The sequence below is a fragment of the Odocoileus virginianus genome, chromosome 16 (assembly GCF_023699985.2).
Source record: "Odocoileus virginianus isolate 20LAN1187 ecotype Illinois chromosome 16, Ovbor_1.2, whole genome shotgun sequence".
In the NCBI taxonomy this organism is placed as follows: Eukaryota; Metazoa; Chordata; class Mammalia; order Artiodactyla; family Cervidae; genus Odocoileus; species Odocoileus virginianus.
The window spans coordinates 26,602,696-26,620,345 of NC_069689.1; the positions used below are offsets into that span (position 1 = coordinate 26,602,696).

A 17,650-nucleotide genomic window follows, 5' to 3' on the forward strand; every position below is an offset into this window, starting at 1 on the left:
ATCTCCTGCATTGGCAGGTAGGTTCCTTACCTAACTAGCACCACCTGGGAAGCCAAGAAGGATGAGTCTTGATAAATAATTAAATGATTCTGGGACTTCGTTGGTGGTGCAGTGGTTAAGACTCCTCAACTTCCACTGCAGGGGGCTCAGGTTTGATCCCTGGTTGGAGAACTAAAATTGTGCTTGCAGCTGTGGTATGGAAAAAAAAAAAAAAAAAAACTACATGGTTCTGATTGTGAGCAATCACTGCAGATGGTGACTGCAGCCATAAAATTAAAAGACGGTTGCTCCTTGGAAGAAAAGTTATGACCAACCTAAACAGCTTATTAAAAATAAGCAGAGATACTACTTTCCCAACAAAGGTCCATCTAGTCAAAGATACGGTTTTTCTAGTAGTCATGTATGGATGTGCGAGTTGGACTATAAAGAAAGCTTAGCACAGAAGAATTGATACTTTTGAACTGTGGTGTTGGAGAAGACTTGAGAGTCCCTTGGACTGCAAGGAGATCCAACCAGTCCATCCTAAAGGAAATCAGTCCTGAATAGTCATTGGAAGGACTGATGCTGAAGCTGAGACTCCAATAGTATGGCCACCTGATGCAAAGAATTGACTCATTTGAAAAGATCCTGATGCTGGGAAAGATTGAAGGCAGAGATGGTTGGATGGCTTCACCAACTCGATGGACATGAGTTTGAGTAAAAACTCCTTGAGTTGGTGATGGACAGGGAGGCCTGGCGTGCTGCAGTCCATGGGGTTGCAAAGAGTCGGACACAACTGAGCAACTGAACTGAACTGTCAGCATGCTTAGTCTCATGGATCCTTATTAGACAGTACTTGGAACCTGAGTGTGGTAATAGTGCCATGAAGTGTAACAGTGTTTCCATGGGAAGACGCTTTTAGAGTCAGCCAAAAAGGTAGGATCTAGTCCTACTTCCTTAGAATCTATTACTAACATCCTTGCGAAATTTAACAGTCTCATTTACGGGGGAAAATCAGTAGAATGCCACGTCAAACATTTAGTAATGCTCAATAAATATTAGTTTCCCGTCCAGTCGCCAAAATATCTGAAGACACCGTTATTGTGGTTTAAGAAATAGATCTTAGTAAGACACCAATTTTTTGCCTAATCTTTGACCTTGCTGGTGGTGACAAGGGAGAATACAATTGGGACATAAAGGACCTGATTTCATAAATGGGAAATTTTAGTGCTGGAAAAATCAAGATTAAGATTACCAAATACTCTTCAAAATTAGTCTATTTTCAAAGGGTTTGTTGAAACATATGCTTGATTTTTTGTGGTGGTTGAAAAAACTGAAACATTAGAAGGGACATGTTTAAAAACAAAACAAACCCGCCTCTATTCCAATTATGGTACATGGTCTTAAATTTTATGAAAGGATATGAAGAGTTGAAAGGTTAACAATTTGAGAAACTCAGCACTTTGAGGGAAGCAATGACTTCATTGGGCAAAAAATCTTTTCTGTAAGTTACTAAGAAAAGAACTAATCATAGGCGCAGCAACACGTTTAAGCCAAAGTTTGCCAAATTTAAAATGTGTATATGGTCTAACATTTGTATTTGCACGTCTGCAGCGGTTGTCCCACATCCTCCATAGATTCTTATATGAACTCCATCCCTTCAGTCGCATTTCTGAAGTCTTTTATTTGCATTTTCTGATTCAAATTTCCCTGTTCTTGTCCCTTACTTCCAGTAAACTTCCTGGCGGCCAAAATGGCTCAAAATCTTACACCTAGGCTTATCCAAAATGGATTGGGATAATTTCTCAATATACCTAAAATTTATCAGTTCAGTTCAGTCCTCAGTTGTGTCCGACTCTGCGACCCCATGCACTGCAGCACGTCAGGCTTCCCTGTCCATCACCAACCTAAAATTTCTAGCCTGAAAACTGACGATTTATTCACTCCTTACAACTTTTCATATTTAGGAACATATAGCAGAAGTGGAAGCTTTTAATGAAGCTATCAGACATTGTTGTGCCTAACATAACAAATTAACAGAGATGGCAGCGGGAGCTCTTCTCTTAACCAATTTAGCCACTTAGCACACGAAAAATCCTTCCTCCTCTCGGCGCCAGCAGTTCACCCCGGGGAAGGAACTCTGTGACCATAGAGCTGGCGGAATGCCGGGGTAGAGGGGACCGGATGTTGTGTTTTCACCTCCCCGCCTAGGGGCCGGGTCGGGTCTCCACGGGCTGGGTTTGGTTCCCGTTGCTGTCAGACTCTCCCGTTCAGCCGCAGGGCCGGGTGGCCCTGGGGTGAGCTCGCCCCGGGACCAGACTCGCTCCATTACCAGCCTTCAGGAAGCTGAGTGGATTCCTCGGTCTCCTAGCAACGAGGGCCCGGCCGCGGACTGAGCCAGCCGCGTAGCTTGTCCAAGCAGTTGGGGCGCTATCCGGAATCCCCAGCCGGACCCAAACGGGAGCCGAAACCCCGAGCTTGGAGGAATAAGCAGGAAATGGCGGACGAGGCGTTGTTTTTGCTTCTGCATAACGAGATGGTGTCTGGAGTGTACAAGTCCGCGGAGCAGGGGGAGGTGGTGAGTGCTGCCACACGCCCTGACACTGCTTGTTTCCACTCAGTTCTTTCCTTCAGTCCCTGTCCCATCGCATGCCACTCGTCGCCTCCCGAAGTGTAGACGAATTGGTACACTTTCAGGTATCCTAAGCCTTAGAACCTGTCAGCTGTCCAGTCTTGCATTCTTGTCTCTTTCATAGCTTCTACTCTATGATACCTTCTTGTCCAGTCCCGTATCTGTGTCTGGCAGGCCACAGCTTTTCTTAGTTTTGTCCCTTCCATGTGTTGTCCCTGCCCTGAGTTGCGGCAGAGTTAACTGCTGATTTTGGCACCCCTACTTAATTCCAATGTCACTAACAGCACTTCCCAGTTGTCCCCTGGACAGATCTCTCCTAGCCTGAGAATCCTGTCCCTCCCTCCACATCCCTAACCCTCACTAACGCTCCAGGAAACTCAGAGAAAGAATGTTAATGAGATTCGAGGTCGAAGCAAAGGAAACTTTGCATGTGTTACTATGATTAGAAAACACAATGTAAAAAAATTTAGTGTGCATTATATGTCAGAGCTGGTCGCTGGGGATATAATAATGAAGAAGGAAGCAATGGCCCCATCCTCCTGGAGGTTACTTCTAATGTATGTGAGTCTTCATTCACTAATTGATTCATTTAGAAAATATGTTAAGTGTATTGTGGGCCTGACATTGTTCGATTAATAAGATGAAGTCCCTGCCTCACAGTCATTGGGGAATGTGGGTTCAATGAATAATTAACAGTATTTGGTGGTATGAAATAATGGAGTTGTAGGATTTCATAAATAAAGTATTCTAAAGTCATGCTCAGGTCAGAAGCTCTAGTTTCTATAATGCTGTTGATAAAGAGGGATAGAAAGTAAGGGCAGGACAATCATCCTAGGCAAAGGTAAAGTCATAGTGGAATGAAAGGTGTAGAGTATTTAAATATGCCTGAGCGTTCACTGTGACTAGATTGATTAGGTGGAGAGTGAAAAGTATTGAAAGCTGAAGCTAGAAAGAACCTTGTTATGATTAAAAACATGGACCTTCTCAGTGGGGGATTTTTAAAAAGAATGACACAGTCCATTTGCATTTCAGAAAGATGAAAGTATTCTTTGGACTGGAGAGGGAAGCTCTTGTAGTGAGAAGCTCCCTTATTGTAGGAGTCCAGGCAGGAGATAATGAAGATCTGGATAAAGAGAAGAGGAGAGAACGGTTTGAGAGATAGGAGGCCGAATCTCTAAGACTTGATTAGGTATAGGAATGAGAATTGAAAATTATCCCCAGGTGTTTAGTTTGAGCTGCTGGGTTGGATGGAGAAGGAATAAAGAAGAGGTGAAGATACTGAATTATTTTGGACTGGTTGAATTTGTGGCACCTTAGGACATCCAGGAAGAGTGGCTCTCAGTTTGTGAACTGTAAGAAGGATACTGTCTGTTTTAGGGGGCTGTAACAAAGATGCCAGAGTGATTTATAAACAACAGAAATTCATTTCTCACAGTTCTGAAGGCTGGGAAGTAGAGTCAGGGCACCAGAAAATTCAGGGTCTGGTGAGAGCCGCCTCCTGGTTTATAGATAGAGGTGTTTTGGCTATGTGCTCACATGGTTGAAGGGGACTAACTAGCTCTCTGGGGTATCTTTTATAAGGGCAGTAATGCTTTTCTTGAGGGCTCCACCCTCAAGACAGAATCATCTCCCAAGGCCCCTACCTCCTAATACCATCTGGGGGTTAGGATTTCAACATAGGAATTTTGGGGAGATACATTCAGTCGATGGTATTAATTATGCATTAGAGATATTAATAGGAAGACATCAGGAAGAGTATTGGAAATAAAGCAAGTTTTATCTTTTTTTTTTTTTTTTGGCCACACCTTGCAGCATGCAGGATCTTAGTTCCTAGATTGAACTCACGCCCGCGGCAGTGAATCCTAACCACAGAACCACCAGGGAATCCCACAAAGTCTATTATTCAGATTCATCAGTAGTAAGAGATTTTTTCCAAATTACAAACTTTTGACTTTAACATCATTAACAACCAGTAGTTAATGTTTAGCATCTGTGCTGAGTGCTAGTGCTGAGTAGCAGACATTTGTGTTTGTGTAGAGTTAGCGTTCCTTAAATCCTTTTTCCCAGAGAATAATTAGTAACACATCTCTTTTACTCTATGATCATAAAGTCTCTGCTCCCTGCCCCACCACATATGCATCAGCTTGCTTCATTCTACTCTCTTCTACTTTCTTTCCCTCTTTGAGCTCTTGCCCAGGAAAACCTTTTTTAAAAAATCCCTCCCCCGCCCCCCCAATGGGTTAGCCAAAATAAAACAAAACAGTTGTTCTAATTGTGACTGATAATTTTGAGAGATGTGCTAGTCCTATAAGAGAAAGGAAATCCAAAAGTTTTGAATCATTAAAAATAACTTTCTTTTCCTATTGCAGTTTGTGTATGGTGGGGAAAAAATTGTAAGTGCATATAAGCAAAAAGGATTTTTAAAAAGTTATGTAGTAGGCTGGATGATTAGATTCCATACTGGCATCTTGGTGTATGAGGGTTTGTTAACGTCTCTACTTTGAGTGTGCTTCAAATTTTTCATAATAAAAAAATGTAAAAGAAAGACATAATTCTATCATTCAGAAATGGCCTTTATATATCTTTTTAGACATGAAGTCATAAGTTTAAGTGAAATCAAGGAAAAGACTAATGTTCTCACACACCAGTAATTTTCCAACTGTGCCAAAGAGGTATTAAATCTAATAACTGAATAACTGGACATTTAGCAATTTATTGGGAATATTTTTTTTTACATTAATGGATAAAATATTCCTAAGTTTTTCTTAAAAATTTGGTACTTACTAGTGAGCACTCACAGATGCCAAAGTGAATGAACATGTAGCAACATCAGAAGGTTTTCCTAGAGCTTAATTCAAAAGTTCATGTGATTCATAGTTAAGATTTGAGAATGTCTGCATATAAGCATATTTCCTGCTTACCAATATATTCCTGGGTGATTCTACAAAGAGCTGATTGTTTCACAAAGAGCATCATGATTTACAGGTCATTCTACCTGAGCATGTTTGGAAACGGGTATGGAAATTAACAGAGTGGTGCTGTATGGTCCAGTGGAGAAACAACACAATTTGGTTTTTAGAAAGTCTATAGCATAAATACAGAAAATAAATCAAAGGAGAAAAAACTAGAGACAAGGAGATCAGTTAGGAGGTTCTAACTGAAGACCAGGAGAGAAAGGTTAAGAGCTAATTTAAGCAGTCAGGAGAGAGAAGATGGACTTGGAAAAGCATGTAGATGATAGGCTCCACAGGACTGCAGTGTGTATGTAGGCTTGGCAGCACAGAGGTGAAGGAAATGGAAGTTTTCTGGTTGTAGTAACTAGATAGACGGTGGTGTCATTAGTGAGGTTAAAGAATTTTGGAGGCAGAGCAAGCTGAGGATGCTAAGATAATATCATTTTAAACATGCCGTATTTAAGGGGCCTGTGGGACCTCGGGGCTTCCCAGGTGGTGCTAGTGGTAAAGAATCCACCTGCAATCCAAGAGACGCAGGAGACATGGGTTCCATCTCTGGGTTGGGAAGATCCCCTGGAGGAGGGCAGTGGCAACCCACTCCAGTATTCTTGCCTGGAGAATCCCAGACAGAGGAGCCTGATGGGCGACAGTCAGCAGGGTCGCAAAGAGTTGGACACGACTGAGCATGCACACAATGGGACCGCTAGATGACTGTGTCTGCAAAAATCTGTACTAGAAATAAAGATTTAGTAGTCAGCCCTGTTAGTGGAGTACTTAGAAGAAAGTTCAGCAGATAACGAGGCCTGTGGTGTTAATGGAAGACAAAGGCTTCAAAATATGTAAGATTTCTTGCCCTCTTGTTGCTGTATTCTAGTAGGTGGGGATGGAGGAACATGAACAGTATAAAATTAGTAACATGTATATTAGGTTAAATGGTGAAAGAAGTTCCTTGGAGACAAATTAAGCAGAGAAATCAGAGCATCAGAATCACTTTTGGAGGGCTGCTTTTTTTTTTTTCCCACAGTGGAGGGCTTCTTAAAACACAGTTTACTGACCCATACCTACAGTTTCTGATTCACTGAATTGGGGGTGGGGTTACAGAATTTGCAATTTTTGCAAGTTCCCATGTGATGCCAATGTTTCTAGTCTTGGGACACACTTTGAGAATCATTAGGTAGTTTCTGAAGTGGAATGATACTGTAGTTTTAAAAGACTGAAATTAGCCTCATTGAGATGATGACTTGAGTGAAGACCTAAAGCCAGTGAGGTGGTCATGTGAGTTATCTAGATGGAGAGCTGCCTAGAGCCTGCCTGGCATGTTTAAGGACAGCAAGGAAATCAGTGAAGCTGGATGGAGTGAGTGAAGAAGAGGAGGTGAGGTTAGAGAGGCACAGGAGTCTGCATTGTATAGGGCTTTGTAGGCCATCCAGAGGATTTTGAGAGTCTTTGACATAGGTGTTATTTAAAGACTTAAGAGTGGATGAGATTGTCAAAGGAAGAGTGAGGCAATTGCATGATTCCAGAAATAGGATGGTGGGGTCACCAACTAAGATACACTGGGAAATGGGAAGCTTGGATGACTCTTAAGAGACATTTTGAAGCACAACTTAGAACTTAGTGACAGCACAAAGGGAATGAGAGAAAAAAGTCAAAAGCGATACCTTGACCTCAGTTTTATAACGGAAAGAATAGTTGAAAATGGAAAAAGCCAGGAAAAGCAAGAAGAGTAATTGGGAAGAGGCTTTGGCATTTTTGAAAAGTAGTAACAGTTCTGTTTATCTTATTGGCTTATGAAAATGATTAAGAAAATTCAAATATGACCTGTAATTCACTTTTTATCACAATGTTCAGTGAAATATTTACATTCTGGCATTCTAAAATTATTCAAAACTATTATTTTTTTAAATAGGAAAATGGACGCTGTATAACTAAACTGGAAAACATGGGGTTTCGAGTGGGACAAGGATTGATAGAAAGGTGAGCAGTATGGATTTGAAAATTTTCTTCCAGGTAGGTTATGAACAAAGATGATCCATTTCAAAAGATTGCATAAAACTTGAGATACTTTCATTTTAATTCCTAAATTTTATTTATTCTCTGTTCTTTATTCACAGATTGAAATTTCTTTTTAGCTCTGATGCTATTTTAACTCAGTTATCCAACTTTCATGTTTCAAAATTTGAAGAAAATAAGTATTTGTTTAAAATTTTTTCCTGAAAACTTTGATGTGCTGAAACAACTATCTAAAATCTTGTTGAATTTTCTACTTAAGCTCTAGTAGGTTCTTTATCCTAAATGGAATATGGTTTAAATGCGTACCCTAGAGTCTGTTTATGCATGTGATCATCTTCAGACTTACAGATCAATTTCTTTTAGTATTCCTTTCTCACTATCTGAAATAACTGAACTCTGTTATATCTTCCTGATCTTCCCTCATGGCTCAGGTGGTAAAGAATCCACCTGCAATGCAGGAGATCTGGATTTGATCCCTGGATTGGGAAGATCCCCTGGAGAAGGAAATGGCAACCCACTCCAGTGTTCCTGCCTGGAATATCCCATGGACAGAGGAGCATGGCAGCCTACACTATGAATCACAAGGAGTCAGACACAACTGAGCGACCTCTCTCTTTCATATTTTATATAACAGTACCATGATCATGCTCAGCTTGTTTTTAAAAAAATGTGTCAGCTGTACCTAAAATTGCTTACTGTTAAGACTAATTTTAGCCCCATCATTATATAACAGCATGTGAATTCACTGAAATGGGAACTCTGTTGCTTGGTGCTTATCACTTTATGACTGTCAGTAAATGTTCAGTGCTATTGGGGCATTTGGAAATTAGTGAATAATTTGCCCCTCCTTTCTCTGGGTGAAAAGTACTGTATTACTTCTAGTTGATCTTTTTAGGTTTACAAAAGATACTGCAAGGTTCAAGGATGAGTTAGATATCATGAAGTTCATTTGTAAAGATTTTTGGACTACAGTATTCAAGAAGCAAATCGACAATTTAAGGACAAATCATCAGGTATTTAGATAAATTAAGGCCTATTTTTTAAAGTCCTTTATCTTAATATAAATGTCCTATTTTAGTGACTTATTATATAAAACTTAATTTCTCAGAAACTTAGGAATGTTTCTATGTTATTAATACATCATTACTTTTTTTCTCTAATAGGGTATAGTGAATAAAGACAAGGGCAGTTATCTGTAATGACAGCTGTCTCTTTCTCTCAATAGAATTTTAAGTTTTAAAAAGTAGCAAATATCAGAATGATAAGTTTTAGGACTTGGTTCTTTCATTATCCTTACTTAGTGGTGGTAATATGCAGAACCACAGATATATCACACTTCTGTCTTTCAAATAATTCCTGAAGTCTCATTGTAATTCTTGCCTGTTTAGTTGCCATTGTATTTTTTATTCTTAAAATATTTTGTTAATATAAAAGTTAATAGGTTGCATGAAAGATTATGCAAAAATTGACTTATAAAATTTTAGGAGATATTTAGAATATATTTGGCATTTACTGAAGTATAAAAAATGAAAATAATGTTATCTCTTAGCTACCAGTAGAATTCATTTTTACAGATAACATCGGCCTTAACCTAAAAGTATTTGAAATGCTTATGTGAAAAAGTGACTGATTATTGGCTTTCTAGGTATGAGTTAATTAGACATAGCTGCTAATTTCACCTAGAATGTATTTTTGATTCTTTCACACTAGACTGAATTCTTTAAGGATAGGAACTGTTTTATGTATCATTGTGTCTTCAGTATCTTTAAAGCATTCAGTAATTATTAGTAATTATAAATGATGAACAGCACTTCAACTTGAACACTGCAAAACTTCTTTGTATAAAGAAAATTTGACCAATGGAAGGGAAAGTTTTAATAACTTTTAAAAATTCTTAAATTGTTTTGAAGGGAAGAGTACAGATTACATTGACTTTGGATGTCTTTCTGTTTTTGGGACAGGGCATCTATGTACTTCAGGACAACAAATTTCGCCTGCTTACTCAAATGTCTGCAGGAAAACAATATTTAGAACATGCATCAAAGGTATTTAATGGAATAAAAGATTGGTTTTTTATTATGAAACAAGTAGAAATGTAGGGGAAAGTACAATGCTAATCACAGTAGACTTGAATTCAAAATGTTTTTAAATTGTTCCTTTTGCCTAAATACTTCAGTAAACTTGAATTCAAAATGTTTTTAAATTGTTCCTTTTGCCTAAATACTTCTCTATGAAATAGGAGAAAGATATTTATCATATTGAAATAGTTTATATTAACTTGTAACTAAGTAGGCTTATGATGACCAATTCAAGAAACACTATAGTTTGAATGTCGTTAAAAATGTAGACTAATAGATAGTACTCAAATATGGTATGGATACATCAGAGAAGATACTCAAGCTTAAAAAACTGGTATTAGCTATACAGAATTATTCAACTCAGAGTTCATATTTACAATCTCCATCAGTAAATTAAAAAATTTTTTAATATAGTTAATATTTGTTTCTAAGAATATGTCTTGTATTAAGTACATCTGCATTTCAGGATTTCATGTATTTTTTTTTAAGTCTCAAGTAGGAATCAATAAATAGGCCAGATGTATTACAGATTAAAATACATTGGGCAGTCTGTTAAAGCTGCTTTTTATCTGTAAAATTTGTCCACACCTAAATTAATCTAACACAAAGGCAGTTTGGTGTAGTGGGAAGAGTATGAACTTGGGACCAAATAAATTTAGATTTTAAGCTAACTCCACAACTTACAGATCCCCTCTGGACCTTAGTTTCCTTATTAATAAAATTGATTGTAACAGTATATTATAAACAATCTCTAAGTTCTTTCCCAGTTTATAATTTCATGATTCTATATCTGATTACCTATCAGTACCCATTTATGTATATTGAACAAGTCAAGATTCTTGGTTGTAAAAAGCAGAAACCAATTTTGATTGAATGGAATCATACTAGTTAACTTACAGAATTGATGGGAAGGCTCAGAAAGCAGGCAAGAACCATGGGAAGGGGAATCTCCTGGTGGTTTAGTAGTTAGGATTTGCTGTGGCCCAGGTTCAGTCCCTGGTCAGGGAACTGTGATCCCACAAGCCGTGCAACATGGTGTGGCCAAAATTAAAGAGGAAAAAAAAGGCACCATGGGAAGTTAAAGCAGCCAGATCGCTGCACAAGGAGAGTCTAGTTAGAATCCTTCAGGCAGCACTGACGGTAGACACAAACCACCTCTGCTGTCTCTAGAACTAATTCTAACCTGTTTCCAGCTTTTTCTGTCACTCATTGTAGATTCAGGGTCATGGACTGGGCCAGTGAGTTGACTGAGCTTAAGTCATGCGTCCATGTTTTGTTGCCAAGGAGCTGGGAAATCTAATAATAAGAATTATTAATAATTTGAAAAATTATTACACAGCTTTTCCAAATAAGTGACTTACTTATTAACATCAAGGTTTAACTAAATGTCATTTATCACTACCTTTACTGTCTTAGTAAATCCTTAATACTTTTTACACTTTTGTTCCTTTTAGTATTTAGCATTTACATGTGGCTTAATCAGAGGTGGCTTATCAAACTTGGGGATAAAAAGTATTGTAACAGCTGAAGTATCTTCAATGCCTGCTTGTAAGTTGACTTCATATTTCTTAACAAATGTTTTTAGCAGTTATTTATCAGGTCTGGTGTTCTTTTTGTTTCTTGTTTTTGTTACTTAGAGGACATTTAAAATGCTGAAACCATTTCATTTTACTTTTGTCAATTTTAACACTTAATGTTGTTATATGTAGCATACTTATATTTATAGTCAATGATTTTTAAATTCATAATAGACAATGATTTAAGAAAATGTGTTAAGGAAATTTAAATTTATAAGACAACTTAAAGGGTGACTCTTAATTTTTAAAGGAAAATTTTGAGAGCAAATTTCCTTATAATGTTGAAGATTTAAAAAAATTTTCTCAAACACATCTATTATATAAAGCTAGATAAAGCCAACTAGTCTTTTATCACTAAACTCCTTTTCAAAAACCTCTTCGCCATAGCTACTAACCAAGAATAAAATTGGATTCAGCATCACTGTATTTCCTTTCTATTCATAGTAATTAGCAGTGAAATACCTAAAATATAGAAATCAGAGAAACAAAGGCATATTCATTCACAAACCAGATAATAAAAATGAAATTGACTTTATCAAATAGTGTGAAGTGTGAAAAGTATTTGATATAGCAAGTTTCTTGATTGAAACAACTTATTAAATAGAGCAGAAAACGGATGTTTAGACATGTTTACCTTTTACCTGAAATCAAAATGATTTTCATGTTTTCCTTTTAGGTAAATTTCAAGTGATGATACAGAAGCTATAGAACCTACTGAAATGCAAGGCTTTACTAGTGTAAAGAGATAAATTATTCCTGTATAAAATATTTCAGAAGGCAATGATTACATTGTTGGACATTTGTACTGTTATAAGCTATTTGCTAACTTGTATAATGAAAGATGCACGCTTAAGCAGAGGAAGGTTGTATTTTATCAATTTAAGACAGACCTTAACATACACTTTACTAAAACTATTCAGAATGAAAACCTAATTTCTAGTAACTAAACACCAATGCAGGACCCTTATTTAAACATTTTTATTTGCTTAGAGTGATACATATTTAACCAGAAATGGAGAAGCAAAACTCAGGGTTTGGTAAATTAGCATAAAGAAAAGTATGCACCAATCAGAATCATTTGTGTAAAAATGAACAAATTTTGGTTTATGAATTTGTTATTAAAGAAGCAAATAGTACACTAAATTTTAAACTTTATCTTATTGCTTATAATTTATTTCTATTAAAGAGTTTTTATGCATGTATAAGGATTTCATTATATACATTGTGTGTTATGTGTGTGAGATATATATATTTAACTGCCTAAATTGCTTTAAAACTTTATTTTACTTTAATAGAATTCAGTTCTTGAAAGCTCCATTAATATAATAAAGTAAAGTGCAGATCTAGACAAAGTGGGATACAGATGTGAATTCAGGGACTCGAGCCGAAGAGTAACGCGTATTTGAGGAAGGAACTGTTCTACTTGCTGCTGTTGCAGTCCTGACTTTGCGTCTCTCTCCAATGTGGAAGCGCTGGTGGAGGTTCTAACATCTGTACTCCCCCTTAGTTTCAGTCTTCCCCAAGGGCAGAGGGGTGGATGCATCGCTAGTCACACCGGTATTCATGGGCCCATGAGCTTCTGTGGGTTGAGGCCAGTGTTCATCTAGTGTCTCTCTTGTCTCTTCTTTCGTATGATCATGAAAGGACAAGCGTGGAGATGAAGGCTGTCATATTAAGGATAGCAGGTGCAGATAGAAAGCACCTGAATTGTGCTCCTGAATTAACCAATCCTGGAACTGCTATACCTTTGGACTTTTTCTTTTATAATAAATTCCTTATATTGTTCAGTCTCCCTTTTGTGTATTTTGTTGTGTGTGTGTGCTCAGTTGTGTCTGACTCTTTGCGACCCCATGGACTGTAGCCCGCCAGGCTCCTCTGTTTATAGAATTCTCCAGGCAAGAATATTGGAGTTGAGTGCCATTTCCTTCTCCAGGAGATCTTCCCAATCCAGGGACTGAACCTGCATCTCTAGTGTTTCCTGCATTGGCAAGCAGATTCTTTACCATTAGTGCCACCACTTGTAGCCAAAAAATAGGCCTGTCTTGGTAGAGGTGAGGCAAAAGTTAGGTTATACAAGAAACAGTATGGGAATATTGAATTTTCTTTGTTCTATAGGGGGAGGGGAAGACAAAGGTTTACATTTAAGACAATAAAACCATAAGGTGCTAAAGACAATATGAGGTTTTATGATCTTGTAGTAGAGAGGGCCTTTTCAAGCTTGTAGAAAATCAAATAAAGCCAAATAATAGAAAAATAGCATATCTTCAAGAAATGGTACTGGGAAAACTGAATACACATCCACATGCAAAAGAATGGAATTGGACCCTTATACCATACACAAAAATCTACTGAAACTGTGTTAAAGACTCAAGACCTGAAACTTTAACATTCCCAGAGGAAAACAGGAAAAGAGCTTTATAAAACTGGTCTTAGCAATGGTTTCTTGGATTTGACACTGAAAACACTGGCAACAAAAGCAAAAACAGACAAGTGAGACTGTATCAAACCAAAAAGCTGCCCAGCAAAAGAAAGAACAGAGTGTAAAGTGGCCCTGTGGAATGTGGAAAATTGACGCAAACCATGTTCCCTGGTAAGTGGTTAATACCTAAAGCATACAGGGAACTAAACTAGCAAAAAAACCTCAAATAACCCAATTGGAAATGAACAGAGGACTGACACACATATTACTCCAAAAATACATACAAATGGCCAACAGGTATATGAAAAGATGCTAAGTATCATTACTAATGAGGGAAATGCATATCAAAACCACCATTAGTTACTACCCCACACCAGTTAGGATGGCCATTAAAAAAAACCCAAACCAGAAAATATGTGTTGGCAAGGATGTGAAGAAATTGGAACCCTCGTGCACTCAGTGGGAATGTTAAAATGATACAGCCACTGTGGAAGAGAGTATAGAGATTTCACAAAAATTTAAAACTAGAACTACTATATATTCCAGCAATCCCACTTGAGAGTATTTATTACAAATAATTTAAATCAGGATGTTGAAGAGTTATTTGCACTCCCATGTCCACTGCAGCATTGTTAACAATAGCCAAGAAGTGGAACCAACCTAAATGTTCACTGTATGTATAAGGATTTTCACTATTTGACTATATTCATTGATGGCACTTGATTTGTACTGGCAAACAAGGAAATAATGTGCAGCCAGTAAAAAGGATGAAATAGAGCTGTATGTATTTGCTTACATGGAATGATGTTAATTGGCCTTAAGAGAGAAAGGTTTGATTTTTTACAGGATACCACACATGCAATATGTAAAATATAAATATACATGACTATGAGTGTATCCAAAAGACTTGAAAGGTGTAAGTAAATTGTACAGTAGATTATTTTAAAGTAATCCCACAATGAAGATATTTTTATTTGGGTATCTTTCTGTACAACTTTATATTTTAATTATAGTCATCAACAGCCCTAAGTGAACTGTAAACTTGTGTTGAAGAGCAGATATATGTTTCAAAAGTAAATATACTGTATGAATGACAAACTATGAGGTAGCTTTATAAACTAGTTTTTATAAATTGTAGTCAGTGGCCTATACTAACCATGACGACAGTTCAACCCTTGTCTACTAGCCAAACCTCTGTAAAGGAACTTAAGCCTGGAGATGTCATCAGAACCTGTCTTGGTCCATTTGGGCTGCTTTTCTACTATATACTGCTATACTCATCTTTCTCAATTTCAAACACATTTTTATTATTTTTGTCCCCAGATGGTAAAACTGGTAACTTGAACCACTTTTCATCTAGTTCAGTCTCTAATTGACTAATTCTGCTAAGAGATACAGATGAAATAATCTTATCTTAAAAAATGAATACACGATAACCCTATATGCAAAACAGAAAAAGAGACTCAGATGTATAGAACAGACTTGTGGACTCTGGGAGAAGGCGAGGGTGGGATGTTTGAAGAGAACAGCATTGAAACTTGTATATTATCTACGGTGAAACAGATCACCAGCCCAGGTTGGGTGCATGAGACAAGTGCTCAGGCCTGGTGCACTGGGAAGACCCAGAGGGATCGGGTGGAGAGGGAGGTGGGAGGGGGGACGGGGATGGGGAATACATGTAAATCTATGGCTAATTCATTTCAATGTATGACAAAAACTACTGTAATGATGTAAAGTAATTAGCCTCCAACTAATAAAAATAAATGGAAAAAAAAATGAATACAATAAAAGTACAATTTAATGAATGCATAATGTCCCCCTGACCAAAAGAAGTAATCAATCTTTATGTGAAAAAAAAATAGGTGCAATCCAATTTATCTGGTCCATACCCCCCCAGACCTGATTAAACTACTGTATGGTAGCTATTATTTTCAAAATAATTACCTCTAAATTCTGTATTTAAAATGTGTAATTTCTCAATGAACTTAAAAGATTTCTGTGTCAAAAAGTTGGAAAAATTTTCCTCTTCAATTTCTTATTAACATCAGAAGATACTTTCATTTGTTAAAGACTTGATAAACCCTTCAGCTATACTGGTAGTCTGCCTAACTATATTTGTGGCTTAAAATATCTTGTTTCTACATTCCTGAAAAATATCCTTATGCCAAGTAAAGTTATTACAAAAATTAATTTTCAGTTAAATATTAGAGACCTACAGCTTGCTGGAAAACAAAGGTATAAGAGCATTAAAATAATTTCATATACCAATTGTCTCCTGTACATGCAAAATTGCCTGTTTTGTTTCAAGTCCTCAGGAAAGTTAATTCTTCTGTGTGAGTAGTGACCATAATTACATGCTCAGCCACTAGCCATGGAAAAGTTATACATTAGTTACAACAATAACTGACACTTTATACCTTTACTATTAATAAGTCAGTCCCTAGCCTTACCCACTAAAGATCAAATAGCAAAGAACATGAGGCTATTACAAGGCTACTTGTGGTTATTGGTTGGAAATGTAGAAAATATAATTCTGGCAAATAATGTGTAAGTTGAAGATTTCTTGTAATACTTTTCTCCCCTGATATGACATCAAGAAGTGTGATACCTTTTTATCCTCCCTGGAATGTAGATTCAAAAAGATAAAACAACCATATCATGACCAAAAAGATGAAAACTATCCTCTAAGACTGATGAAAGAGAAATCTGTATGTAGCCTAGGATATTTAAGATATTGTTACAGCCAGCTGCTACACCAGCCCTGAACTTCTTAAACCAGAATTAATGAGGAAAAAAAAAATTCTTAATTTTTAAAACCTCAGTTAGGTCAAGTTTCAAAAGCAATATTTAACTGTTGGAATCTTATGATTTGCAATCCTACCCATGGGAACTTCTGGTCAAAGAAAGGAAAAAGTTATACATAAAGATACTTTCTATATTGGATTAGCACTGAAAACATTAATATCCAACAATGACAGGATGTTTAAATTCTGATAAAATACAACTTAAGACTACTAGGCTACCATTTAAAACTCAGTTTTTTGATGGAATTCCCTGGTAGTCCAGTGGTTTGGACTCCTTGCTTTGATTGCTAAGGGCCCGGGGGTTCAATCCCTGGTTGGGGAACTAAGATCCCACAAGCCACTCGGCGCGACCCCCCTCCCCGACTGCCAAAACCAACTTTTGGAAGACAACATGGTAGAAAAGATTAAAATACAAAATTACATCTGCTCCATTTATAACTAGTGGCAAAACTACTGGTTGCCCGATCCACGTTTATTCCCAATCCTCTTTTCCTTTTCCATTTCCCTTTAGAAAGATTGGAAAAGCTTACAATTTCATTTCTCATTCTTCTTGGAGCTAGAGGTAATGATTTTATACATTCAAGGCCAACAGATGAACACAAGTCTGCTGTGGATTTCTGGAGAAGGTTTTGCTTTTATGAGAAAAGGATCAGATGTGCGAGGGCCTGCCTCCTCCCCTCACTTTTCTGTCTTGAATACAGACACACTGCTCCGCACTGCAGTGGCCATCTTACCATGAGGGAAAAGCTAACAGACTTTCAGAGACCTTGGTAAAGTGGAGTCACTGAACCAATGCCAGCTCCTCTAGGTTTTTTGTTATATGAGAAAAATAAATCCCTATTTGAAAAACCATTGCTACTTGGATCTTCTGTCACTTAAGTATGAAACACTCCTACCTGATATAGAAGTAGAAAAATTTTAAGTGATATGATAAAAGATGTGACAGAAAAATTAAGTGTTGACCTTTTATAGTATTACAGAAAATGATTTGTAAAGAAAAAAATTGCATTTATGCAAGAAAACTTTAAAAGATAAAAGTACTGAGCGTAAAGAGAAAACATCAGACTAATTTTGTAGCTAACTATGAATACACATGTCATATAATCCAGATTATCTTAATTCTAATACTAAGGACATTAGTCTGCTGTCTTTTGTTTTGTTAAAAGAGTCAAACAAAATTTAGTAACCAAAACA

The 17,650-nt window shown here is 37.1% G+C and overlaps 1 protein-coding gene across 2 annotated transcripts; it reads left to right on the forward strand.

Annotated features, from left to right (window-relative positions):
- The first annotated feature begins 2,173 nt into the window (after positions 1–2,173).
- On the forward strand, positions 2,174–13,023 carry TRAPPC6B (trafficking protein particle complex subunit 6B). Of its 2 annotated transcripts, none has more exons than XM_020916564.2 (6): positions 2,174–2,557; positions 7,475–7,542; positions 8,474–8,591; positions 9,540–9,623; positions 11,111–11,204; positions 11,910–13,023. In XM_020916564.2, exons 1-6 carry the CDS (start codon positions 2,477–2,479, stop codon positions 11,939–11,941), a joined length of 477 nt encoding a protein of 158 aa, XP_020772223.1. In that variant the 5' UTR covers positions 2,174–2,476; the 3' UTR covers positions 11,942–13,023. The 2 variants fall into 2 exon arrangements, with proteins under 2 accessions (XP_020772223.1, XP_020772224.1); XM_020916565.2 differs by lacking the exon at positions 2,174–2,557 and adding an exon at positions 2,571–2,676.
- The last annotated feature ends 4,627 nt before the right edge of the window (positions 13,024–17,650 follow it).

Bases quoted from the DNA above. Each gene is read 5' to 3' on its own strand.
- TRAPPC6B (XM_020916564.2), top strand. From the start codon at position 2,477: ATGGCGGACGAGGCGTTGTTTTTGCTTCTGCATAACGAGATGGTGTCT. The intron at 9,624-11,110 runs GTATTTAATGGA...TGTTCCTTTTAG, and splicing joins ATTTAGAACATGCATCAAAG to TATTTAGCATTTACATGTGG. The intron at 11,205-11,909 runs GTAAGTTGACTT...TTTTCCTTTTAG, and splicing joins AGTATCTTCAATGCCTGCTT to GTAAATTTCAAGTGATGATA.